Genomic DNA, 26,972 nt, shown 5'->3' with positions numbered 1-26,972 from the left:
CTCCCAAAGTGCTGAGATTACAGGCGTGAGCCACCACACCCAGCCAAGGGTCCCTTTTTGACGTGGCATCACCCTCTGCCTGTGTCCCTTCCCTAAGTCCTGACTACCACAAAGAGAAACCCTCCTGAGCACACCGCAGGAGCGAAGGAGCCGGGCTTTTCTCTAGGAGAGAGCCACCGGACGCATAGATCTGAGATTATTACAAAGAAACATGAAGGCAAAGGAGAAGCTCCTGTCTTTCCCACTGACATCCCAAGGCTGAGGCCATCATCTGTCCCCAAAGCAGTTTCCGCCATGCCTTAACCATGCATTCCAACTCTGCCCGAGAGATCCCAGACAAAAGGCGTAAGAGGTACCTTAAGACTGTTGGTGAGTAAAATAGAAAAATCAAAGGACTGTAATGCTTTATACCTACAATCATACACCACATAACATTTCAGCCAACCGTGGACCATAATACCATTGCTTTTACTGTACCTTTTCTATGTTTTAATACACAAATATTCACCATTATGTGACAACTGCCTACAGTATTCAGTACGGTAACCTACTGTACAGGCATGCAGCCTAGGAGCAATCAGCCCTACCACCTGGCCTGGGTGAGCAGTGGGCTCTGCCATCCAGGTTTGTGTAAGTGCACCCTGTAACATTCCCACAGCGATGAAATCACCTAACGACACATTTCTCAGAACGTATCCCTGCTATTCAATGATGCATGACCATATACTACCTCGAGTGGCCCCACGTGGTGAGCTTTTCCAAAGCTACTTTCAACAAAGCTGTCACATGTCCCGATGTGAAGCTTGGGACAGGGCAAAAAGTTAGTTTCCACAACCAGAGGCACACACCCAAGGCAAGTGATTCAGAAACGGGCTTCTAGAGATTCAGGGTCCTGGGCTCCCATTTTGGTGACATGGGTGGTGGCCGAGGCAATGTGTCCCTGGAAGTGCAGCCTTAGCCTACTACTCCGGCCCCTAATCTGTGCCACCTGCTGTTACCTCTTAACATGTCTCTGTTCAAGCAGGCCAGAGGGGTTCCATGCTGGTCTGCAGCTAAGAGCCATGCCCCCCATTCTTCCCCCTCAGACTAGCTTAGTGCTGCACAAGCAGGCTCCAGGGACCGGCACTCCTCTGCTGGCTGCTCGCTATGAATTGACTCAGGGAGCTTTTGGAAACTTTCATAGCAATTTCACCAATGGTAAATCTTTGCCAACAGGCCTGTGTGCCTGCCCCAAACACATATGCACATACACACAGAGATGCACACGCACACACACACAAGCTCACACTCTATGCATACACACCCACACACGTACACACATAAACACACCCCCACATGTACCCTTATACACTCATAAACACTCACCTATACACACTTCCACACACATACATATACCCCCAGATGTGCACACACACACGTATAGTCACAAACACACACATACACACACACACACACACACACACACGCACACACCAGGGTGGCAGCCCTTCCCCAGGCTCTAGGCTGTAAGTAAAATCTGAGATGTCCCAGCCCTCTTCCGACCTGTCACAACTGCACACCCACTGGCTCCCACATCCCCGCTGCACTGGGTCACCAGGGACCACAGGAACCCAACTTGACACCATGGGGCACAGGAAATTGGGAGGCCCTTTCTGTCCTGGCCCCTGACCTCCAAGCTGCTTTATTTAAAGACTGGAATCATCTCTTTTTACATAGCATGGTTTTCTAGCGTACAGAAAAAGATCTGCAACTACTAGGAAAAATAACAAATTCAGGACATTATAATATCATTTTATTATTTTTGTTTCAAAAACGCTTTCATCTGCTGCCTTAATTTCTTCTACCTTCCTGTGGAAGAGGAAAATCAGGTATCCTTCCCATATTATATATGGGAAAAATAAGGTTTGCAGACTTTAAATAACTTCTCCATGGACACTAAAGTTTCTTAATAGGGAGTATAACTAACAGGTGGATCTAGGCAAGCCCTCCCAAACCCACAGTGTCACCAGATCTAATCTACAGCTTCTCACTTCAACACTGGCCCCCTACAGATCTGCTGCCCTGCCAGGTTTCCAGGTAGTTGCAAATAATTGGTGTGTCCCTCCCCGAGCACTCCAGTGGGAGGTGTAAATAAGGGATGGAAATGTTCCTTCTGAACACAGAGCCTGGCAAATGTCACCAGAGACAGCTGTAAACAAACCCATCTGGGCTTCCTCAGACCAGCTTCCTGGGGAAAGGCCAAGAAGAGGTTTAACTCCGGCCAGGCCAGCAACCAAGAGACAGCATGGCATTTTGGAAACTCTCACGAGAAGGACGATTACTAGCGCCTTGCCACTAAGGATCATTAACTCACTTCCTCTTTCTGGCTTCCCGAATTAGGTATGGGAGAATCTGCCCACACCAGGGGCAAAAATGAAGATGGATTTTGCTGGCTAAAATGAGAGGCAGCTGCCTTCTCACACAGCCACAGAAAGTGCCTCCAGGGTCTATCCCCCAGAAAGCAACAAGGGAGATGAGGGAGGATCTGGCCTGGCCACTGGAAGGCCCAGTTCCAGCCTCAGCCCACTGGGCAGCCTCCATTTCCTCATCTGTAAAATGGACTGATTGCCTCTAGAGCAAGCCATGAAGTCTGTTCCAGCTCCACCCTCCTGTGATCTAACCCCTGTCTCCCTCTCCCCAGTGTGCTGCAGGAAGATAAAGGACATGTGAAATTCGAGATCAGGTCCAGGACTCTCCAAATTCTATAGATGAGGAAACAGAAAGAAGGGGTAGTGGCAGCACAGACCATTATGACAAGCCTGACTGACAGGCCTTCATCACGCATCTCAGACGAAAAAGTAACCGTTGACTTCCATTTTTCCCATCCCTCGGTGGACCAGTGGCAACAGGAAAATAGAAGAGAAATAACTAAACAGAAGAAACATCAACTAACATTCCCAGATGGACAAAATGTCCACTGAAAGAAGAAGAAATATTTGGCTTGTCCAAACGCCATTTCAGAGTGAGGAATAAAAGCGTGTCTAAAAGTAACTTGGTTCAGCGTTAGATTCCTGTTCCATTAAAAAGCCTTGTCCATCAAACTAGATGGAGTGGTCACTGCGTGATGGTCTACAGACACCCTGGCTGGCCCATCTGCTGTGATCTCAACTGTGGGTCAACTGTCTTCCTTCCAGAGGGGTCAGTTCAGATGGAGAATCCCCATAAATAGGCACAGGCTGGCTCTGCCACTGCCCACTCTCCAAGCAGTAGAGGGGACAGAGGGGGCATCCAGGCCACTCAGCATGAGGAGAAGGCTGTGCACGGGCTCTGGCCTCAGATGTCCCTCAGCATGGTACTCACTAGCTGTGTGGCCTTGGATGTATCACTTGACTCCTTCAAGTCTTAGCCCCTAATCCATAAAATGTGGTAACAGCATCTCCCTCTATGTGTTTCCTGTGCTGATTTCATGCTCTACTGTATATGAAATGTTTGATCAAGCCATGGCATACAATTTAGAAAGAAGAAAATCCAAAGGAGTGGCCACCAGCTGCTCTGTGGCAGCTCTGCCCAGGTGCAAGCACATCACACATCAGTGGCACAGCACAGAGGTAAAGGGAAGTATCTGGACACCTACTCAGCCCCTCAGCTCCTCGAACGGTGTCGTTGTATCATTGCATAGGTATGATCCAGGGGAAGCTGTGTGGCAGGCTGGTTTTTCTGTCCTTAACCTGTATTTCTTCTCCCCATCTTACAAGGGTACCCCATAGCCACTACAGACGGGAGGCAGGTCAAGGTCAGAAGATAATCTAACCTGAACTGCAGCCCAGATGAGCTCTTAAACCTGATGAAGCAACCAACCTGAAGAAGGCAAATGTAACACCCTAGGAGGTAAGGACAATGCCTCCTCCCCACACTGTTCTGTTAGGCCAGAACTGAGGCAGCAGAAGGTAATGGGGATGGGAACCCCCTTGCAAGGTCAAGGCCTCACCCTTCTAAGTGCCTCTTTATTGAACAGAAAGCTGGAACTGGCTGCCGTTCAGTAATGGACCACACAATAAGGCCCAAAAAAGAAAGAAAAAAAAAGAAAGAAAAGGCATAGAGACTGGAAAGGAAAATGTAAAACTGTCTTTATTTGCAGATGACGTATATGATAGTCAGTATAGACAAATTCTAGAAATCTATGAATATATGACTGAGTTTATCAATGTCACAGGATAACAGGTTAATATATGCCATCAATTGCATTTCTATGTATTGGCAACAATTGGAATCAAAATTTTTTAAATATCAACCGTAACAACATAAAAAATAAAATACTGAATAATTGGGGGAATATTTAACAAGATATGTGCAAGATCGTACTCTGAAAGCTACAAAATGATACCAAAATAAAGAAGATTTAAGTAAATGGAGAGAAATACCACACTTGCAGATCAGAAGATTCACTGTTGTTAAGCTATCAGTTTCTCACCAATTGACTCATAGATTAAGCATACTCTCAGCGAAAATTCCAAGCAGGAGTTTTTGTAGAAATTGACAAGCTATTTCTACAATATATGTGGAGAGCACAGAGCCTAGACAATCCAAAGTAATTCTTCAAAAGAAAAAACTGAATGACTTATACAGTACTACATGACTTCATTTTTAAACAGAAAAATTGGGTAACTAAGACTTGTAAAATGATAAGCTGCAACAATTTATAGAGATGGATCTCTCCACTTACCTAATAAATATTTATCATTAGTGATTTTTAACACAACAAATGGCCCATTAAGAGTAGCCAACATTTCCTGTAACTTTGTAGTTTAAAAATTGCCGGGATTCCCAACATAATAAATGATTCATCTTTCCTCTTTACAAACTACTAGTCAAGCACACAGCTTCAAAAATGTTGCTTCCCTGAAGCACGTCATCCCTGGAGTTTCACACGTAATACTTCTTAACTACTTTCAACAACTTCCTTCAGGGAGGAAGAAAAGAGACATACACAGTGTGGATACGTTTCAGTCATTATTCTCCAATATTTCATGTTACTGAAAAGAGCAAGGCATTAAGTGTTTGACATTCATTGTCACACTTAACAAAATTCGTTGCAGTAAAAATGAAAATCACAGTATGGGGAGTATGAATTAAAGGGTAGACTTTTATCTGTGTTTCTCTCAAAAGAATAAGCACAAAATTGATCACGTGCTTTCAATACATCAAAATGTATGCTTCTTTCATCTTTAAGGCAAAAACGTCAGGTAAAGATTAGACCTGAGGCAGGAAGAAGCCAGAATCCTTATGATCCTAATGCCATGGTTCCTGTAGTCTGCCCCAAGAGATCCCAGAATGCTACAGAAAATTCACTGATATTTCAGGTTTTCTGGGGAAATCCAGCAATACTTGATCACTGTTAGACACCTTGTAAACTAGCTCTGGATGGATCATAGTTTCAAAATCAGATCACACTACCTCACTTTTCATGACTCCATACAAAGTTGGATTTCTGGCAGTCACTGTGATAAAAAAAAAAAAAAAAGTACCACACAAAAATCAGTGTTGAACTGGAAATGGGGATGGTGCTGTCCAGTCTGACTCCAAGATTTTAAAGGTCATGTAACACCCAACATGTGCACATATCCCATTCATAAGTGATCATGCTTATTGAATAATGAAATTAAAATGTCTTTTTTTCATGCCCACTGTGTTATAAGGACACGAATACTTACCAAATTGTTTAGACCCCACTAATTGATAAATGGAACTGTTGGCATTTTTTTGGCCTTACTGGGCACCATGAAAAAATGACTGCACCACTGTTTTAGTCTGTGTTCATGCTGCTGATAAAGACATACCTGAGACTGGGCAATTTGCAAAAGAAAGAGGTTTAATTGAGACTTACAGTTCCATGTGGCTGGGAAGTCTCACAATCATGGTGGAAGGCAAGGAGGAGCAAGTCACGTCTTACATGGATGGCAGCAGGCAGACAGAGAGCTTGTGCAGGGAAACTCTCCATCATAAAGCCATCAGATCCTGTGAGACGTACTCACTATCATGAGAACAGTACAGGAAAGACCTGCCCCCACGATTCAATTACCTTCCACCAGGTCCTTCCCACAACATGTGGGAATTCAAGATGAGATTTGACTGGGGACACAGCCAAACCATATCAACTACTAAGGGTGCCACCAACCATGACAGTTGGGGAACCTCTGTCTGATGCTCTTGGGCCCTCTGCAGGGGTTTAGCCTGAATCCCTGCACAGATGCAAGCACTCAGAACAGAGGTAGACAGACAGCAAACATCCACAAAGCTTCAGCGTAAAGCCCTCCATCTGCCCCATGTGCCCCATGACAGGCCCTGGCAAAATGCTATCGTCACAGCTTGTAGAGAATACAAAGAAGTGAAATAGTGAGGCTGCAGCTGGTTGAGGCCACAGTATCCTGCCCCCTGTCATGCATCTACCTTGTCAGGGTGGCTGCCAGCATTTGGGGAACAGGCTAAAGGAAAAGTAAAACTGCATAATGATTTTGTTTGGGTTAAATGAAATCTATTTGTGTGCGTTAAAGTCCCTTCTGTGTCGACTTAAGTTGCTATCTCTATCCTGCTATCTGTGTGGTCTCCAGGGACACCCTGCCAGTTCCCCTGGTGCAGGCCAGAGATTGTACAGAAGACAGTAAGTGTGTGGGTAGTAGAAAAAATATTGAATTGAGGTTGGGCATGGTGGCTCACGCCTGTGACACTAGCACTTTGGGAGGCTGAGGCAGGCAGATCACTTGAGGTCAGGAGTTCGAGACCAGCCTGGCAACATGGTGGAATCCTGTCTCTACTAAAAATACGAAAATTAGCCGGGCATGGTGGCAGTCACCTGTAATCTCCGTTACTTGGGAGGCTGAGGCAGAGAACTGCTTGAACCCGAGAGGTGGAGGTTGCAGTGAGCTGAGATCGCACTATTGCACTCCAGCCTGGGTGACAGAGTAAGACTGTGTCTCAAAAAAAAAAAAAAAAAAAAAAAAAAAAAAGAAAGAAAAAGAAAAAATAGAAAAATATTGAATTGATCATAATGATGATCCAAAAAATAATAAATTATTCTATTTTCTCTGTGGGAAATATTACAAAATCATTGTCACATGAAAAGGTGAGCAAAGAGTTGACAGTCAAAAAAGAGGAGGAGAGAGCAGCATTCTCAAGGTGAAAGAGTATTCAGCAGTTAACTTTTTAAATCTTGTTTTTCTGGATTTTGTGATGTTTGTAGTATTTCTCTATTTTCTGAAGTTTGTCATTTTGGGCATTTTCTTTTTTCAATCTATGCAAATAATAGTTTTATGGCTAATGTTATATTCATAATTTTGAGGGTTTTTTTTTTTCTTGAAGTGGGTCTCTTGCATTGTACACGTTTCAGATTCCATGAAACCTGGACCTGCCAGTGGGAGACGGTGCCAATTCCTGCCCAGGTGACAGGTCCCTCTGTCCCTCGTCCTCCCACTGCCTTCCTCCAGAGCACTTGACTATGAGCTCTTCCTCCAGAGCTATGCCTATAGGACACACTGCCTCGGCCAGACAGCAAGCAGGGACCCTCAGTCATCAACACTCCATGGCCAGCATGGGGGCTTCACTTCACGGAACAAGGCAGCGTTCCCTCGCATTCCCATTAGACTCTCCAGCCAGCCCTCTCCCCACACTATCCCAGGTGTGCCAACCCCCTTTAAACACATCAATACTTCACTGTCCTTGCATGGGACCCCAGTGCCCTGCCCCTCTTCTTGGCTCTGTCTCTTGTCCCTTCTCCCTGCAGAGCTTCCTGCCCTCACCCACCCTGATGTGGCAACTTGGGTTCACCAACGCAAAGCATCCAGGATGGCTGGGATACCAAGTTGCACGCCAACCCACCACACATTCCCTGTGGGGCCAGTCACACTAAGAAAGGTCACACCTTTCGGCTTTAGGTTAATGTCTCAGTGCCCACTTCTACCCCTTACAGCTGTATGATTTCAGACCATGCCTGTCCCTGCTTGAGCCTCAGTCTCCCTTTCTGTAACACGGAGCTAACATTGCCTACTCCACAGAGATTGGGAGTCCTAGGTGAGATTGCACAGTAAGCACTAAATATCATGCCCCATCTTCAAGGCCAAGGCCGCCTAGGTTACCATCTCCCAGCTGTCAGCCCAGAGTCAGGCCCTTACATCCCTGACCCAGGTGCATTTCAATACCTCCAAGTGGCTTTTCTCAAGCTTCTGAAGCTTCCAGGGATCCCACCCTATGCTAATTCATGTAGGCCTCACCTCTACCTTCACTATCTCCCCCTAACTGACAATGCCACTTTAGGGTGCATAAACTTCCTGCAGGATCCCCCACAGCCACCTCCATCTCCTCGGGCCCACAATGCCCTCTCATTTGCCATGTGGCATCAATTCTTCCACATCTCCCAGGATGTCTTAATGCACACTCCCATCCTGCAAACCTCTCCCTATACCTCCAAAGTGCTCCACCCCTCCCCCTGCATTCATGCCTCTTTCCCTTCCTGCCTGGAATATCTCATTCTCCTACCCTCTAGCTAGTCAAATCCCTCCCAACCTTCAACGTTGGCAATAAAATAATAATATCAATAAGAAGAATAATAGAACCTATTTATCGTAGAGCATCTACTATGTGTCAAGCCCAATAATAAGTAAAATGTTATCTCTAATTATTCATGCAAGCCTGCAGGGTGCATCTTAACACCAGTCTACAGAAAGATTAAAGAAAAACGAGGATCAGAGAATTACATCATGATGCCCAAAGCTTCAGAGCTGGCAAGTGACAAAAGCGAGAGCCTGACCCCATCTGTCTGGCTCCCAAACTGGCCTCCCTCCTTGGTTCCCGCCTTCTCAGCCAGCCTGCAGCCCCCTGCAGCCCACACCATTGTGGGAACATGCTTCACACTTTGTGACATCGGGGCCAGGATGCAGGACTAACAATCTAACCTTCCCTTTCAGCCAGAACAATCCCGCCTTCCAATTTCTCAGCTGAGTTGATAAGTACAGCTAATTTGGAAAACAGAATGCAGTGTATTCGAGGGAAAAGAAATGAATCCTCCTTTATTCACAGGGAACAGCATGTTCCCAAAATGCAAATCAGTTGCAAGAGCAGATTGATCCAATCAATGGCATTGTAATGCACTGTCCTAGATTCAGGACTAGCCTGATAATTTGCAGCGCTCAGTGCAAAATGATTATGTGGGGTTCCTTGTTCAAAAATTATTAAGAATCTCAAGAGCGCAACGGCAGAGCATTAAAACAGGTGTGGAACCCTTCTGAACAAGGGGCACTGTGTGACTGCACAGGTCCATGCCCATGGGGTCAGCTGTGCCTGCATTTCAAATACCCAAAATCCAGGTTTGGCACAGAAAAGCATCTCAGGAGCTGCTGAGGTGCTACTGGAGATGCTGCCTTCATCTGGTCGAACCCAGGAGCCCAGGAGCAGTCTGCGGGGGCTGACACAGTGGCCCACCTGCAGGGAGGCAAGGTTCCCATCCTCCCTGCAATGCCAGGACAGTGGTACTCCAGCCACAGCAAGCTGTGCAGCCCAGGCACGCCCCTCATGCTGATGCTTCCTCGAATTTACATCCTAATGTCTCTCCCAGCTTGCAAATCACTTGTGATTCTTCACCTGATTTCTTCCACTTTCAAGACCAGCAAAAGTATTCCTACTTTCAAGGTTACAAATAAGAACACAACCCACTACCAACAATTGCCAGGATTCAGGGGAAAGGACGAGATGTGAAGACAGAAACCCAGCCAAGAATAAGGCTGGGTTGGGCCAGTGTCTGCTCACCAGGATGGAGACCGGGATCAGCTAAGAAACTGAGCACATCAGTCAACAGCAGCTCGTCCGCCTCCTCTGTCCCAGCCTCCCTTCCTTCTGCCATGTGTGTCTGGCATACATAAGTGACAAGAAAATATAATTTCTTTCAAAGACAAGAGCACAAAATGCATCATGCAGACGTTGGAAATTAAGGCCAATGGATAGCACGTTCCATCCTCACTTGAAGGGCCAGGCAGCAACCTCCCGACCATGTAAGGATGAGGAGAGGTAACTGCCCAGGAGATCGCCTGCTGGGCCCCCACTGCTGTATGCTCAAAGTCCTGCCCTAAAGCCTGGGACATTTCTCCTGGTCGCCTGCAGACACACTGCCACTCTCTCTGGCAAGGTTGCTAGACACGAGTCAGAAGTTGTAAATGAAGAAGGCCAGCACGGCAGGCCTCCAGTGCGGTATCGGGAGAACTCGGAATAATCTTTGGGATGACACACTTCTCAGCCGCCATCAGTATTTTCCCAGCCCAGCAACCCAGCAGGAGTGAGGTCCAACCTCTGAGACCCCATCCTCCAGGTGCCAGCAGCTTCTGGGTGCCAGAATCCAGTGGCACCCAGAATTTGGTTTGTGGGGGTACATGCTGGAGGCCATCCTCATCTTCATCTTTAGGCTGTCTGAGGGCTTCATCTTATATTTCTTTGGCATGCCCTTCAACCCCAAGCATGGCTTGATTAAAACTAACTACAAAGAGGCTACCTGCTGGATAAATAAATCCAGAGCCAAATCCAGATGGGCCTCCCAGGAGGAAATGACACACCAGGAACCTTATCCACAGGTGCCCAGGGTCATTCACTCTCATCCACCTGGTTCCACCTCCCAGCTCAACACCTTTGCAGAGAGGCAGGGGACAGCGAACGCAGCCAGGGCTGGATGTGAGCTCAAGAGCCCTCCAGCGCTCCTCCTACATCCCAGCTTCTCACTGTCCCAGCAGAAGCACCTGTGCTCTGCCACCTGCATTTCCGATGGGGCAGGGATGCAACAGCAGAGAGAATAAATGCCAGGGCTACAAGCCCAGGGCAACTGGGACTGAGTGTCTGCGAATGGCCAGTCACTAGGTGGCAGGAAGAGAGGACCGCGAATATTGATCTTTACGCTGAACGCAGGGTCCCCACCACTGGACTTCGGACTGTCAGGACTGGAACGTGGGCTCCCCCACTCTGGATGAGCACAGGAACCTGAGGGCAAGTCAGATGCCTGCAGCAGGTGTGAGCAGGCTTGTGCAGGCACGACCCAGATGGAGGCAGGTGGTTAACTAACCTGATGCTGTGTGGCTGGGGAGAGGGGCTGGCCCATGCTCAGGAGGCCAAGGACGGCTTTTCCCTAAGAAAAGCTCCCTTTATGAGGTTTCTTGCTGAATTTAAGAATGGCCATGAGAAGCACAAGCGGGGCAGGCAGAGGAACGGGGAGAGGGACAGCACGTGGGTTGCATTTCAACCAGCCATGAACTGCAGAGAGGCACGGAGCGCTTCCTCCTCCTCCAGGGAACTTGGTTATGTTCTCTCGGAGGGTCAGGAGAGAAATCAATTTGAAAAGGTTTCTAATGGCCAATGAGGCATGAAGTGAAAGGGGATGGGGCCTCCTGTCTGCAAGAGGGGTGGCCTGGGAGAAAAGAAAAAGAAGCATATATGACCCAGTGAATGCAGCAAAGCTGTCCCACAAGACAGTTGGAGTGGCTGCATGCTGTCTGCCCCGCTCCATTAAATTCCAAGGAAACGCGTCAGCCACGGCTCCAACCCAGAGCCCAGCCCAGCACTGGTCTGGTCATGGAGGCAGCAGAAACAGAAGCGAGACCTTGCACATTCCGGGAAACCAGACCCCCATTCTAATCGCTGCTGCTGGTACTGCACATTCCAGGGCGCCAGGGACATGGGCGCAGAGGGGCCTATGCAACTGGATTTCCTTGAGCTCTGCAGAGAAAATGCACAGGAAAGACAGTGGCATCACTAAGTGGTGGCCCAGGCAGCCAGCTGAGGTCTAAAGGAAACCTGGGACCCTATGCACCATCAGGGCCACTGCAAATCTGAGGAAAGACACAGCCTTCGATGTCTCCCACGGCCAGTGGCCCTCAGACCTACTCTTGTTAAAATACACCGAATTCACAAGCAGGAATTATTATTTGTTTAAAAAGGTTAACATTTGAATGGCGAATGGCCACGCTCTCTCTGTCTTTTGTACAGAAATAAAGAAATGAAATTCAGAAGAGTTTCGTGTGACCTCTTTCTTTCCTTTTAATGAATCAAGGAGGAAAAGGCGGGGGAGCCGGCAGCCTGGCCTTTCAGCCCACACTGGCACTTCCAAGTGCTGGCAGCCCCTCTCTTTCCGGGACAGTCTCCCAGACGGCTCCGAGTGGGAAAAGCTCTCCGGACGCCAGACCTCAGGCTGCTGCCCCTTCCCTCGTGGCCCGAGTGCCTTGAGCAGTCACTGCAGCAGGAGCTGGGCCAAGACTACAGCAGACGGTGCCTGGAAAAGTCTTGTGGCAGGTGAGGTGAGGAGGAAGACTTACCCAAACAACGCTAAGGCGGTCTCTCTCAAATAGAGCAGATTCGAAAGGTGCTTTATGGGGGGCACCTGGCCAGCTGGCTGTGAACCCCTCACTGTTCTGTCAGTCACAAGCCCAGCCTAGTTCTGCAGCTTTGGCTTTATTGGGAAAAGGTGCCTTTTCCAGAACAACTTGTCTATGTTTAAAGGTGCCTGTCATTGAAAATCACTTTTCAGACTAATTGGCAAAAAAAAAAAAAAAAAAAAAAAAAGCGTTTTTCAGCCCCTGCTTGGATACCCATGGTGGGTGCAAGGGCTTGATGGGTGCTGTTACATTTGATAGTCTCTTCTGGCCTATTTTATGTATTGGCGGAAAAGCTTCCAATCAATTCCACTGCACAAGTGTATTTTTTTTTTTTTCAAGAGCCTCCTGAATGCCCAACACGACGTGTCTATTATTATCTTCGGGGAAACAGCTGAGTGCTCGGTTCACAAAAACACTATTAACTTTCCTCCTGATAAGCGTCTGGCTCCGGTCCTGACCTTCGCAGATTTCTCGGCTGGGCTCGCTTCCTGCGCCGACTCCTCTGGTTGTTATGTCTGGAGCTGCCAGGGCTGCAGCCCCCTTAGCCCTCCAGCTTCAGGCCACGGACTGGGGGGCAGTGCCCACCCGGGTTGAGTCTGCCTCCCCCCGCCTCCCCATGCAGGAGGAGGGCCTGGGGCTGCAGGGAGGCAGAAGAGACGAAGAGAGAGGGAGGTGACGGTGAAGCGGCCCCAGTGTCCAGGAAGCGGCCAGTTCTTCCGAGCAGTACCCAGCACCCATGTGAGGGAACTTGTAAAAGAGAGACAGGCGCCAGAAGGAAGCTTTGGCTCCAGTGAGAAGTGCAAAGTGGTCCCAGACCCAAAACAAGCCACTTGCCATCTGAAAAGTGCATTTCCGCATGTTTTCCCTTCAGTGTGTAATCCCCATCCCTGGAGAATAGTCTTGGTTTTCACGTGGGCTTCCTGAGTCAGGTGCTAAGTTTCTTCAGTGCAACCGGTCAATACCTCCTCCTCCGCAATTTAGACTTTCAAAGTGACTTTCTGGAAAATCCTGAAATTAGGATTCCCCATTAGGGAGAAGAGATAAAATTAAAGTCTGGTCTCCCTGTATCCATACAAAGGAATATTTTTAATCATAAAATGGAATGAAATAATGATCCATGCTACAATGTGGACAGCCTTGCAATCATGCTAAGAGACAGAAGTCAATCACGTATTGTTTGATTCCATTTACATGAAATGTCCAGAATAAACATATTCATAGAAACAGAAAATTGCCTAGGGCTGAGCAGAGGAGAAGAATGGGGTAGCTAACTAATGGATGAGGGGTTTCTTTTCAGGGCGATGAAAGTGTTTTGGAACTGGTAGTGATAGGTGCACGATTGTGAACAAATAAAAACACCAAATTGCACACTTCAAAGGGGTAAATTTTATAGTAGGTAAATTATATCTCAATAAAGCTGTTTTAAAAAGAAAAATAATGTTTTCTTTTTGCTTTTTTAATGTGACTACTAGAAAATAATTTTGTATATGCAGCTCCTGTTATACTTCTGCCTATGTGTACAAAACATTTGAATAAATATTTTCATCACTTTTCAAAACAAACCACATCAGTCTGGCCTCCTCCCGCATCCTGGGCAGAGCTGGCATTCGAGAAGCTCAGTGCAGTGAGTCCCAGGCTGGGCGTCCTGAGACTCGGGTTCTCTGTCCCCTCCCAGCTTGTCACCTCTAGGCTTCAGGTTGCCTTACTGGTCCCAGGCTGCTTGCCTGAGATGCGAGTGTTGGAACCATGAACTGAACCACACAAGCCCCTCCCAGGAGAGACTGTCAGTGATCACAACTGGCCCCCTCCCCAGGTAGAACCAAATTTAAAAAGTGCTCATTATTCTACCCCAAACATTGCTCAACTCTTAAGAGCAACTGACCTGAGAATAAAAGTAAAGTGTAAGACCGAAACAGTAATCTAACAGTGAGCAGAATGGCTGGGGGTTGCCATCATCTTCCATTATTGCTGAAGGATTTCTTTTGGGAGCATTTCTTGCAGTGACTTAAGAGGTTGAAATTCTAGAGTTGATGGCAACAAATATGGCTACAATCCTGGAAAGTAATTTGGCAATTTATACCAGAACCACAAAAATTCCATATCCTTCTTTCCAATTTTTGTACTTCGTAGTACCTCTCCCTAAAAGAATGACCCCCAATACAGAAATATCCATGAACATGAAAATGTTCATCTCAGGATTGTTTATCATCGCAACCACGGATGTGAATAGGGGAACACTTAATCAAATAGTGGCAACACTTGGGACAGAAATGATGAAATTAGGCCTGGCATGGTGGCTCATGACTAGAATCTCCATACTTTTGGAAGCTGAGGCAGACGGATCACTTGAGGCCAGGAGTTCGAGACCAGCCTGGTCAGCATGACGAAACTGTCCCTACTTAAAAATATAAAAGGTAGCTGGGTGTGGTGGCACAGGACTGTAATCCCAGCTACTGAGGAGGCTGAGGCATGAGAACCCAGGTGGTGGAGGCTGCAGTGAGCCAAGATCGTGCCCCTGACTCCAGCCTGGGTGACGGGGCAAGACTCTGACTCAAAATAACAATAATAGTAAAGAAATGATGATATTTCTGGAGAGATGGTGATGGTGAAATCATGAATCTTCCTTTCTTAACTTTTCATGGGACTAATTACATTTATAGTTTTAAACAACTGAGATAGTACAATATGTCATCAAATGTATAAATGCATTTTCCTTCATGTCTAAACAGTAGAGAGAAAAGATACAAAGAAAGAGTCTTTATGCTAGGAGAGGAAAAATTTGTATATTCAGCTCAAAGAAAATCTAACCACAGCTGAAAAGACATGAAAGCATCTCAGTCCTCATTCATCAACGTGTCCACCATGATATTTATACTGACTTTTTCCCCTTCAGCAAAATTATTATAATTACCATTCAAAGGCATTTATATGTGCTTATAATTCTCGAAGGGAGACATCAGTCATCAGATGAATAGCTTTTTAGTCATCTTCTAACCCAAGGAAGTTATTTTAGGGGAAAAGTTTTCTGTAACCTCATTTTGATTAGCGAGACTAAGTGAACAAGGTCTGTTTCTCTAGCCTTACAGGAAACCATGAACATGGACCATGGCCTCTCCCAAACACCTAACTGCTGCAACAGGAGGATGCATCTGAGATGGGGAGGGCTTGAAGGCTCAGCCCTGGGTCTCAGGACAAACAGACTCCACACTGGCCCCACTGATGAGCTGTGCAGCTTGTGAGAGTCATACTCCCATCGGCTCCCTCAGTTTCCCCACCAGTGAAGTAAAGGACTGAGCTATGGACCTGTCAGGACCCTCCGCACTCGGGTTTCATACTCTGAGATTCTGTCCTCTCTACAGGTCTGTTGGTGGCTTTGGGCAGCCACCAGTGTCTTTACAGGTAAGGTGGTGGCCTCATCCACAAGATGCGTGGAAATAGGGAGTTGATGTGGTCAGAGATGGGTGTGAAAAGTGGGAGCAGAATGACATTTCTCAGACGACAGAAGGACTATTTGTTTGGCCAATGATGGGAATTCCAGGGAAACAGACTATAAATGAGAATATCACAGAATCCCACAGACGAAACAAAATCCACCCACATGGTCCTTCCCAGATGCTCTGAAATCTGCACCCTTCCTCCTGTGTGGATTTTTGGCTCTGCTATTATCAGACTGTTCCTACCAGGTTTCATCCAGTGGGGCTAAACCACACTGGGATATATTTTTCAGAGCCAAAAATGCTGGTGGAGAAGTGTCAGGCTAGGATCTGAGGAACCTCAGCTCAGGCCATTTCCTGACCAGCAGACATTAAACAGAAAGTCGTCCTGAGAAGAACACAGGACGCAGACCACCCTGGGAGAATCGAGTGCCCTCCACGGTGCAGATGGAGACGGCTGTTTGCTTGGTGTCATGATTGGGAGGCTGATGTCCTGGACCAAAGCATTCTGCCGTCAGACATGATGGCGGTGAACCTTGCATTTGGCCTTTCTGAAACAGAGGGTCAAGTTCAGTCACTTTGGCCAAGAGCTATCATGTCTCAGTAGGACATAAGAACACGCCCAGAGGAGACCCACGCTTTGACACCCAAGAGGCATATTACTATTTCCATCCTTCCGGCTGCACTATTCTTGGCGTTGGCTCTATCAGGAGTCCTGGAAGAGTCTGGAATTTTCAACTAGAGGTCCTAATCTCCTGCAGCTTCAATGCTTTAGGCCTCCTGTTGTAGATTAGGAGTCCTATAGCAGGGACATCATTGTCCCCCTGTTGTAGATGAGGAAACTGAGGCCGAAGGGAGTGAGTTATTCATCTAAAAGGCCCAAATCGTTTTCTGACTCTAGTGCTCCATCACGGAGACAGCAATTCAGTGTTTCAGAATAGACTCAAGAGATGTCAACACTTCTCTTTCAGAAACTGATAGATCAGCACGCAGAAAATCAGGAAGGAGACGGTTGACCTGAACGCCACTATCAGTCCGCTAGAGCTAAGCGGCATTTATAGAACACTCCACCCAGCGACGACGGGACACACATGCTTCTCAAGCCCACAAGGAACACTCACCAAGACAGATCAGATTCTAGATCAGAAAATATTCCCTAACAAATGTAATCGAATAGAAATCACACAAAATACGTTCTCAGCCCACAATGGAATTAAACTGGAAATTCATAACAGAAAGATAGCTGGAAACCCCCACCAAATAATTGACGAATGAACAAAACATTTCTAAATAACACTTGACTTAAAGAAACCTGAAGAATAGTGTGGGAGTGAGACAGACATGGGTTCAAATCCTGGCTCTGCCTCCTCACACTGGCTGGCCGTGGACAAGTTACAGCTAACTTCTCGGAGCTTCATCTGTATGTAGCCTCAGCTAGGGAGGAAGGAGAATGTGCCTACCTCTCTGCGTGGCTACAAGGTAAGAACAAAGCAATGTCCATAACACAGTGAGCAGAGCACAGTGCCCAGCTCACACACAGCACCCACTGGCAGCAGCTCTTTGGGTCACTGTTCTGTTTGGTGACACTTCTCACTGCTCTAACTGTCCTGGAGAATGCAATATTCCTGTTCAGCTCACTCTGTGCCACAGAAAAGCAGATGCGACACTGAACATTGAGGCTTCCCTCTTCTATGTCTACTGGCAGCCGTCTGCCTGGGCAATCCCAACTGTGTCCATCCGTCTCCACCAAGTGGTGACTGCACTTAGAAAACTGGCACCAAAGAGCCAGCTCTTCTTAGTCACAGGATATGAGATGACTCATGTGTTGGAAGGTCGGGAAAAATCTTCCCCAAGACTACGTGAAAAGGAATTCTACAGTGAATCTCTTCAAACTTGGAGGAAAAAAAAAAAACAAAAACAAAAGCAAAAAAAACAACAGCTCACCACAGAGATAGGCCTACCATCTTCTTTACTGCACAACTAATGAAAAAGATGTTCCTGAGGTTTGAAAATATTGCACAAGCCTCTGACTCATTAGGACAGAGGCTGTTCAATTTGGAAACTGTCAGAAACTGCAGTCACAAACAAGCCCTCGGAGACGTTTATGTGCACAACAAGACATAATGATACTGTGGCGAGGGACGAGCTGCTGTCACAGGATGCTGCGGAGGATTGCCTTTATGAACGCACTTATTTGAAAATTTGTCCTATGATCTAAAATAATAGGGTAGCCATGGACCCCCAAATTTGCTTTTTTTCCCTTTCTTAGGCCAAATCTCTCCTTGTGAGGAATTCCCAGAGCATGGAAACCAAACCAAGCATCATTCAGGAAGGTCTCAGGGCTTCTATAAACAGCCATCTCCTGGGTGTCACAAGCTCCAGGGAGAGTTAATGAGATGACATCTGTAAAATCCCAGGCAGTCCAAACACGCAAATCTGAATTCAAGATGAGCCACACACTGGTCACATGATATAGGCAACAACTGGGACCTCAGAGGGTGACAGGCAAGGCAACTTTGGATACCTCTGCCCAGAGAACCTTTTCCAACGGGTTAGATGGCAAATTCTGAGTCCGCTCCAGGACAAAAGCCTCACATCACGCTCCTACTCTGTGAAGGTTTCCTAACCGTTCCCCCACCTCATCCCCAGGGAGACAAGAGCATCCTAGCCCTCCTCCCACACAGCTGATTCCTTGTCAGTGCCCTGAAGATGATGATGACGATGACGATGACAATAGCTAATACTGCCTGAATTCTAGTAATGCATCAGGCACAGCGCTTTGCACTTCATAGGAAGGAGGTCCTTCCATCCTGCAATACCCTAAGAGCTAAGTATGTATCTGCTATTCCTTCTATTATCTTACTAATGGGGAAACTGAGACTTAGAGAGGAAGTCACCTAAGAGAAGCCACACATCCAGAAAGTAGCCGTCCTATTTCAGAGCCCAGCCCTTAAGCTGGCATCATACTACCTACTATGAGCACCCTGAGATCGGGGCCACCAGTCCTTACCTCTGAGTCCCTGTACCTGGTACACTTCTGAGCACGCAGTAGGTGTTAAATAAATGCTCTGAATGAATGTATAAGTGGAACTCTCAGCACTGACTCCAAAAGCTGAACTCTGCACCTTTCCGGCGGGGACAGATATGCCACTTCTTAGCCACTTACTTCTGTCCTGAGACGTGCTGTCCTGGCCAACGTCCCCCTGTGGTTCTAGGCACACGACACCAAGTAGTGCTGAATCACTCCAACTTCCATGCCACTTCCAGGAGCCTTCTGGAAGCGCCTTCAGAATGGCTCCACTTCTCGGTTTCTCTATTAATAGCATTTTTCTTTCCTTTCTTCTTCTTCTTTTTTTTAATGGCAGAGAAGGTGGTGAAGGAAAAGATGAAATGGCAGAGAGGTATCTCACTTCAGATGACCCGAAGGCCCTGGGACCCAGAGAAGGAGCAAGGGGTATGAGGCTCACGGAAGCTCATCTCTTGGGGGTGGACATGTCACCCCTGTGGTCTCCTAGAGACTTTCAGCAGCCAGTACAAAGCTGAAGCCGAAAGCAGCCAGGCTCAAGATGGGCCCTGTCCATTCAATGCCAGCCTTGGCTTTAACCATCAATAATTTAGGAAAAAGAAGCAGCCCTTAAAGAAGCCTGCCCAGCCTTTAAGTTAGGAATGAGGTGACCACAACCTCCTCAGCGACTTGTTTTCTTAGAAAATCACAGACCATGGTAGTTAAAAGGAACCTCAGAGATCAACTGGTCCAATTCCCTCACTGCTGAGGCTCCAAGAGGTGAAGGAGGAATTACCTGCTCAGGTAACAGCCGGGGAAGGGCCGGAACCGGCAGTCAGCCCTCAGCCCCTCCACCCCAGTTGGCCTTCCAAGGAACCCTCACCCACTGCCAAGCTTACTTCTTCCTCAAATTAAGCCTGACCAGAGCTATTTATTCACTCGAAATATAAGCTCATGGAAAGTCTGATTTCTGAATCCAAGGCACGAAACTCGTCCAGGATCACACAGCTCCAAACGGAGAATCCAGTCCCGCAGCGGAGGCTGTCAGGCTTCTGACGACAGTTAGCTCATGGTGCCCGCCATGATCGCTTATTGAATGCAGTTATTTTAAGTTCCAGTGCAACCCATTCACAGCTCTCTCAATGGAATGAAGTAACTCAAACACTTGGTTTCTGAGCTTGTTAACTTCCTAATTTTATGAAACCTCAATATTTTAACTCTTTAGCAAAACCAACAGAGCAATAAGGGAAGGCAGCCGACCAGAGCAGGCAGAGCCCCCTAAACTGCTCAAAAGACCTTCAAGTTTCCAAGTTTCGGGTGGTGACAAGCTGGAGACTCACGGCTGTTTCTACCCACCCTGCCCTAAGATGAAGCTCAGGTCCCTGCCATACTTATTTTTTAAGCGACAAAAGGTGTATTTGAATCGCCAACGGTGGAAATGACTCTCCAGCAAACGGCACACTTTAGCAATGGAAAAATGCAACCATGGGAAGGAGTGATTGTATTTCCCCCACTGCATTGAATGTAAGTTCCCTGTGGGCAGCATCTTTGTTTTATTCAACCCTGTCTCCCCAGAGCTCAGCACAGGATCGGTGCTCAGCTAACAATGATTGCTTGTTTGAGGCGCCCATGAAAGAATCACCTAAATAAATTTTACAAATAGTCCAGGCCTCCAAGAAGAAAAGCAGCCATCTAAGCCTTTGGTTCTGCATCAGGTATGTATATATAGCCTCTGCCTTAAGAGGCTCTGGGGTGAGACCAGGAGCAGGTGATTCTAAAAACCTCCCGTGGGGGAATTTCTGGGCACCCCTACAGCTTGCAGACCTCCAAGCTTGTCTGGACTGCTGTATGCAGTGGGGTGGGCTTTCCTGGAGGATGTATTAGGAGGAGAAATGGACTCGACTTCCGCCATTTGGGAATTGCGTTTCGGGTCTCGTTCCTGGCGTCTTGTCCATGTTTTAGCAGAGGTCTAGAATCCTGGCTGGTCTTTTGGGACATGGGGGGATCTGGAAGGGCCTTTCTGTCTTCAAGAGCAGTTTGCTGTCGGACCTCGGTGTGGAAGCAGCTTTCCTACAGCCTCTCAGCTCTTTCGCTTTTCTCTAGTGAGGGCTGCCCTGATGGCAACTGGAGGCAACCTTGTCTTCAGGCTCCTGAGCCTGCTGAGTGAGGGCTATGATCTGTCCTGTTTCATCTCAAGGCCACGGCCATCTGGAGCCCTGTTTATTTCAGCTATTAGCTGGGGCTTAGCTGGGGTTGGTTTATAATCTCTGTTGCTCTGTCAACAGCACAGCATGTGGTTATGAACGAGGCTCTGGATACAGTTGTATGGGGCCAACAGTCCTGAGCAAGGTACTGCCCTGTAACTCAGTTGCCCAGCTGTAACTGGTGAAAACTACAGCACTCACTTCATAGGACTCAGGAGGATGAAATGAGTTAGTATGCGCCTGGCACAGAACAAGCACAAAATATGTGTTAGCTCTCATTATTAGTATTCTATTAGTATTTCAACTCCTTTTTTTTTTTTTTTTTGTAATCATCTGCCCAGTAGAGCTGGAGATGACAGATCTTTGTTTCCCAGTCTAAGGGTATACCTTCCCATCCAAACCTGGCCAGTGCATCGTCTTCTGAAATAGACAATTTGCCTTCATTTCCAGAGCCGTGATGAGAGATGTTCTCTAAAGTCTATTCATTAAACAGCTTACAGATGAAAGTGCTTTCCTTTGAATGGTAACTCGTTCCTCTATCCAAAGATCTACCGTGACCCCAAAGTGCTGGTCACCTGCCTGGGGACCCCTGATCTGATGATATCTCTATCTCTCGTCCCCTAGTATGCTCTGCCCCAGACAAAACCTCCTTATAATATTTGAAATCACAGCACCCGCTCCTGCCTCAAGGGCTCTGTCTCCAGATCCGTGTGTGACTTGCTCCAACTTCAGGCCTCTAGTCAAGTGGTACCCCTCGAAAAGGCTCATGTCCACTGCAGCTAAAGTAGCTCTCCCGCTACTTTGAGCCAGAGCAGGCAGCCAACTCACCTCATTTAACAATGACATCAAGTGACCTGCCCGTAGGCACCAGCTGCTGAGTTCTGGAGCCTGGCTTAGACTGAATGAAGTCTGCTGGCTCCCAGGCGCCTGTCCTCGGAAGCACCACTGGGAAGTAGGGCGGAGTATGAGATCCAGAGAGGGAGCACAGCAAAGCAGCGCCTTCCACTAAGGAAAAACAGAATGGCTGTGTATCGCAAGCCCCTTCTGTTTGTCTTCATTCATTCATTTATTCATTCACTCATCCATTCATACCAACTGCCTCTGATGTGCCAGACAGACAAACATGCAAACAGTGTCAGACACCCTACAGAGCTCAAATAAATATTTGCAAAAGAAGGAGGGAGGGGCCGGGCGCGGTGGCTCAAGCCTGTAATCCCAGCACTTTGGGAGGCAGAGGCGGGTGGATCACGAGGTCGAGAGAACGAGACCAGCCTGGTCAACATGGTGAAACCCCGTCTCTACTAAAAATACAAAAAAATTAGCTGGGCGTGGTGGCATGTGCCTGTAATCCCAGCTACTCAGGAGGCTGAGGCAGGAGAATTGCCTGAACCCAGGAGGCGGAGGTTGCGGTGAGCCGAGATCGCGCCATTGCACTCCAGCCTGGGTGACAAGAGCGAAACTCCGTCTCAAAAAAAAAAAAAAGAAGGAGGGAGGGATAAACACAGCATTGTACCCACTCTGTCTCTTCCCTCCTTTCAAGGCCACCATGCTCATTCTTCTGTGGCTGTCCCCTCACTGGTACAGTGAGGGCCCGCTGTTAGCCTGATGGCCAATGGGGACCTGTTTCCCTCCATACGGGGACTCAGCCAACTCCAGTGCTTGTTAAGCAACTTGCCTCACTAGCAATAAATTAGACGGCTCCCACGATGCCAGCAACTCAGGACCCCGTGCAACAAGACCACAAACAGCGAGACCAGTAACAGCTGGCTTGTTTTGGACAAAAACATGCTTTTTCAATGTTGTCGTCTCACACCCAGATTATTGCAGTAGTCTAAACTCTCCACCCTGGATGCATTCCGCACTCCACCGCTAGGCCAGCCCTACACTAGGCTTTGAGTGGCCCCAGTTCAAGAACATCTGTGCACAGGGCACAGAGCACAGCCAGCCTCTTCAGCCATGGACTCTGAGCTACCAGCCTGACCTCACTCCTGCTGCCCTCCCCAAATGTCCCCCAGTCACATTAATCTATTCACCTCCAAACAAGTTTTTGGCTTTGCATATGCTGTTCCCAGCTTTAAGGGGGATGCGTGTCCAGCCCACTAGGAAATTTACAGCACCTGACCCCTCTCCCACAGCCTTGGAGTTAAGTGCTGGGCTGACTCCTCTGAATGAGGCTGTCTGGGTTTAAATTCCAGCTGAGTGACCTTGGGCAAGTTTTTCAACTTCAGTGCCGCTATCTGTAAAACAGGGATGAGAAGCTGGGTGTGGTGGCATCCGCCTATAGTCCCACCCACTTGGGAGGCTTAAGCAGGAGGATCATTGAGTCTAGGTGTTGGAGGCTGCAGTGAGCCATGATCACACCACTACACTCCTGCTTGGGTGACAGAGAGAGACCCTGTCTCTTGAGAGAGAGAGAGAGAGAGAGAGAGAGAGAGAGGAGAGAAACTCCCTCCTCATAAGACCAAATAAGGTCACAGAGGTAACACACCTGGCACACAGACTGGGTGCTCACTAGGTGTGTGCTAGCATCATGCCCATTCTCAAGTCTCCTGGATCATTTCTCTCAGGGACAACTCTCTACTGCCTAACTGGACTGAGTTTCCCGAGGGCTGTGCTCCTGTGTTGGTGAAATACAATCATCAATTTCACCCAGTTCGGCTCTGGCACCTTCCTGTCCATGTAAGCCAAGCTATGCCAAGACCCCGTTGGTCATACTGAACCATATTCCTATAAAGAAAAATCTCGACCAGGACACAGGGCACTGTGCTCTCCTATGCCCCGCTCCTGGCACTGCTCATGTTGAGGAGGCAGTGCTGGGATCGGGCAGCAGCCGCGTGGCTCCAGCCAAGCACACTGCAAGCCCCCTTGTCTGGTTCCCACACCGTGGCATTGGCCACCGCTGAACTCGATATTGTTCCACACGGCCTCTGCCTGAAGATGAGGAACACGTCTCTGAAACGTCCCGCAAGAGAGTTAAACCTTTCTCCACTCCACTCCTTCCCCCATCACCACCATCTCCCCTGCAAGACAGGTCCTTGTGAGCACCAGGAGGGAGAGAAAGGGAGACGTCTTTCCCATCACTAACCCGGTCCCTTCTCCGCCTCTACAGATTTTGTGATCCAAAGCCCGATTCAGCTTATTCAAAAGGAACCACTTTCATTTTTATAGGGCTGGCTCAAAATGAGGAAAGTAAGACAGGCAACAAACGCCGCCGAAACGAGCACGGTGCCAAACCGGCCACTGCCGGGCGCAGACTTTCTGGGGGAAACTGCGGGGCAGGCCGGCAAACACTGTTCTTCTCCAAAACAGTTAGATATAGTTTTCACGGAGAGGTCCCATGATAAAAAAGTAATGCATGGTTCATTTTAAAGGGGCCAGAGAAAGCAAATAGAAGAAAAAGCAACAGAAATGACTTCTTGTGGTCCTGAAGCCGCTCTGCAAGGCGCCAGTTCCCAGATCTGAACTTCTCTCCTCCCTTTATGCCCCATCCCTCTTATTTGTCCTGGGTTCCCCGCGCTGTGTGACTGCCCTCAAGGCACCCCGCAGCCGGTCACCAGGCGTCTTCAGCCCCAGAGTGCAGGCCGAGCGCACCGGCATCGCCGGGTCGCGGAACCGGTCCCGGGCTGGGCTCAAAGCTTGGTTTCGAGGCAGCCCGCGGAAAGCTGCCCCCGCCGGGGCCCACCTGCCTGTCCCCGAGAGTTGCCCTGGCCACCCCGCAACACTTCGCTGCCCCTCGGCTTGCCCGCCGGTACCGCAGAAGCAGGTCAGGTCTACGATGGAGAGAGTGGGGAACTGCCCAGACGCGCGGCGGAGTACCTTGGCCGCAGGCGCCGCGCTGCAGGACGATGACCGGCGGCTGGCGCAGCCTCTCGGAGCGGCGGCTGGCGGCGCGCAGCTGGCACAGGTTGGCGTAGGTGTTGGCGTCGTTGCCGCACACCGGCTCGCTGCTGGAGCACACGCAGAGGCCGGCCTGCGCGCGCCGCCGCACCGTGGCCGAGGCCGGCACCCCGAAGGGAACCACGCACTGGAGCCCCTCGCCGCACGGGCCCTCCTGCAGGCCGCACGCGGCGCCCTCGGGCGCGCCGCACACCTCGCAGCAGCCACATGCGTCCCGGACCCGGCCGCCCTCGCAGTGCTCCGGCGGCGACGGGCAGCGCGCCGGCTCGCAGCGCTCGGGGCACACGGCGGCGGTTCCGGGGGCCAAAGGCGCCGAGCGGCCGGCCCGGGACAGTTGCGCCGAGGTGGGAGCCACCAGCAGCAGCAGCAGCGGGAGGAGCGCGGCGCGCGGGGTCTGCATGGCGACTCTGGTGGCGGCGGGCAGGGCGAGGACAGGAGAGCGGCGCCGGGGAGAGTGCGGGCGGGCCTCTGGGGCAGCGGGTGCGAGTGCGCGCGGCCGCGCGGCCCAGCCCATTGGCCTCGCTGCGGTGACGAGCCGCCTTGGGGACGGGCACCGCGCCCGGTGGGGGGTGGGGGGGCCGGCCGGATGGCGGGAGGGCGGGCGGCTGGACCGGGACGGCCCGCGGCGGGGGCAGGGCGGGCGCATCCGGGCACGGCGGAGCTCACGGGGCGCGGGCGGGGCGGCGCCCAGACCCGCCCTCTCGCGGGACTCAGTTTCCCCGTCTGCGCGCCCCACCTATTCGCCTTCCGCGGGTTCTCTCGCCGCGATTCGCATCCTTAAAACTAAAGAAACTTTGCTAGGGGGCCCTGTGGCGGCTCCGCGCGGGAGAGCCCGGGAAAGTTCCTGCGAATCGCCGGGCTAGGGGCCCGCCCAGGAGGCTCGGACTGGGCGGGGCAGGGACTGCCGGGGCCGCTGCGCAGACCCGGGGCGTTGGCGGCACCGCGGACCCCGCTCACGTGCTGGGCCTGCCCCCGGTACCCCACACGCGGAACCCTGACCGCGGGGCTTGTGCGGCGGTATGAAGGCGGCGTCCGTGTTGCTGGCAGAAAGCCCGCGCCCGACCCACAGTGAAGTGAGAAAAGCAGAGAGCAGAAGTGATTCGAATGGAATCCTTCACGCGTCTGATTCTTTTTAAGAGTTGTTGTGGGTGGGACGCGTGTCCGTACACGCAGAGAGCTCAGGAAGCGGCTGGGAAGCTTGTAACTGGCGGAGGTGGGGCAGACTCAGATGGGAAAGGGGCTTTCTACTGTTTGAGTTTTTCACCACGTGCGTGATTATTTTAAAACATTTTTGTTATCAAAAATTTGATTTCTCACTGGAGAATCTTTGGTGCATCCTTTGGGACAGATGCGAGTCTGAGAGTCATCGTGAGGGCCGAGGGCGACCCTGGAGGTGGGTCTGAGTGCCCAGGCAGCGTCAGGCCCGTGGGCAGTTGTCCTGGGTCCACACAGAGCAAATGGGTACAGCTCGTGTCCAAAGACCTGAGAGGAGGCGCTTCGCCCAGCCCTCACCCCTCACCCCCAACCCTCAAATCTCCACCCCAACCCTGGGCAGAGGCACCCCAGGCCCGGGTGGGCCAGCAGAGCTAACCTTAGGGTACAGTAGCATGGCAGGGGGCTGGAGGCTTGGGAAGTTTCATATTCTTCTGTATTTGGGTTGTTCTCTTGTACACGTTACTTTTCCAATAAAAATAATTTAAAAAGTAACCTCCAAATACTTATAAGCCCTCTCCAAGCACCTTCCAAATATGAGCCTTGTTGATGTTCAAGGTCCAGAGGAGTCCTGCAGCGAGGCCCAGCAGCCTACGGCATGGGAAAAGCTGTCAGGGTCCCCATGCTGGCTCCCTGGACTCCGTAGCGACATTCCATCAAGCCAGGGCCTCATGGCTGCGGGAGGGAGGCCTTGACCCAGAATCCATTCAGCCCTGGATACTGAAAAGGCAGAGGCCTCTGCTGATGAGAAGCCCTGAGTTCCTGGCGAGCTGTGTTTAACCACAGAAAGTCAGGCAGTGGTGATGATTTTCAAAGTCCATCAGCAAAGACAGACTCCCCACTG

General features: G+C 49.4%; 1 protein-coding gene across 1 annotated transcript in view; it reads right to left on the bottom strand.

Moving 5' to 3' along the window:
- HTRA1 (HtrA serine peptidase 1) overlaps positions 1–25,406 on the bottom strand; it is a 52,227-nt gene extending 26,821 nt beyond the window's left edge. The window contains exon 1 of the mRNA XM_003922477.4: positions 24,836–25,406. Coding sequence (XP_003922526.3) covers positions 24,836–25,316 — 481 coding nt within the window. The 5' untranslated portion in view covers positions 25,317–25,406. The remainder of the gene's footprint in view (positions 1–24,835) is intronic.
- Between the last annotated feature and the right edge of the window lie 1,566 nt (positions 25,407–26,972).

Source organism: Saimiri boliviensis, chromosome 12, assembly GCF_048565385.1.
Source record: "Saimiri boliviensis isolate mSaiBol1 chromosome 12, mSaiBol1.pri, whole genome shotgun sequence".
NCBI classification, from domain to species: domain Eukaryota; kingdom Metazoa; phylum Chordata; class Mammalia; order Primates; family Cebidae; genus Saimiri; species Saimiri boliviensis.
This window is presented reverse-complemented; position numbering and strand designations above follow the sequence as displayed.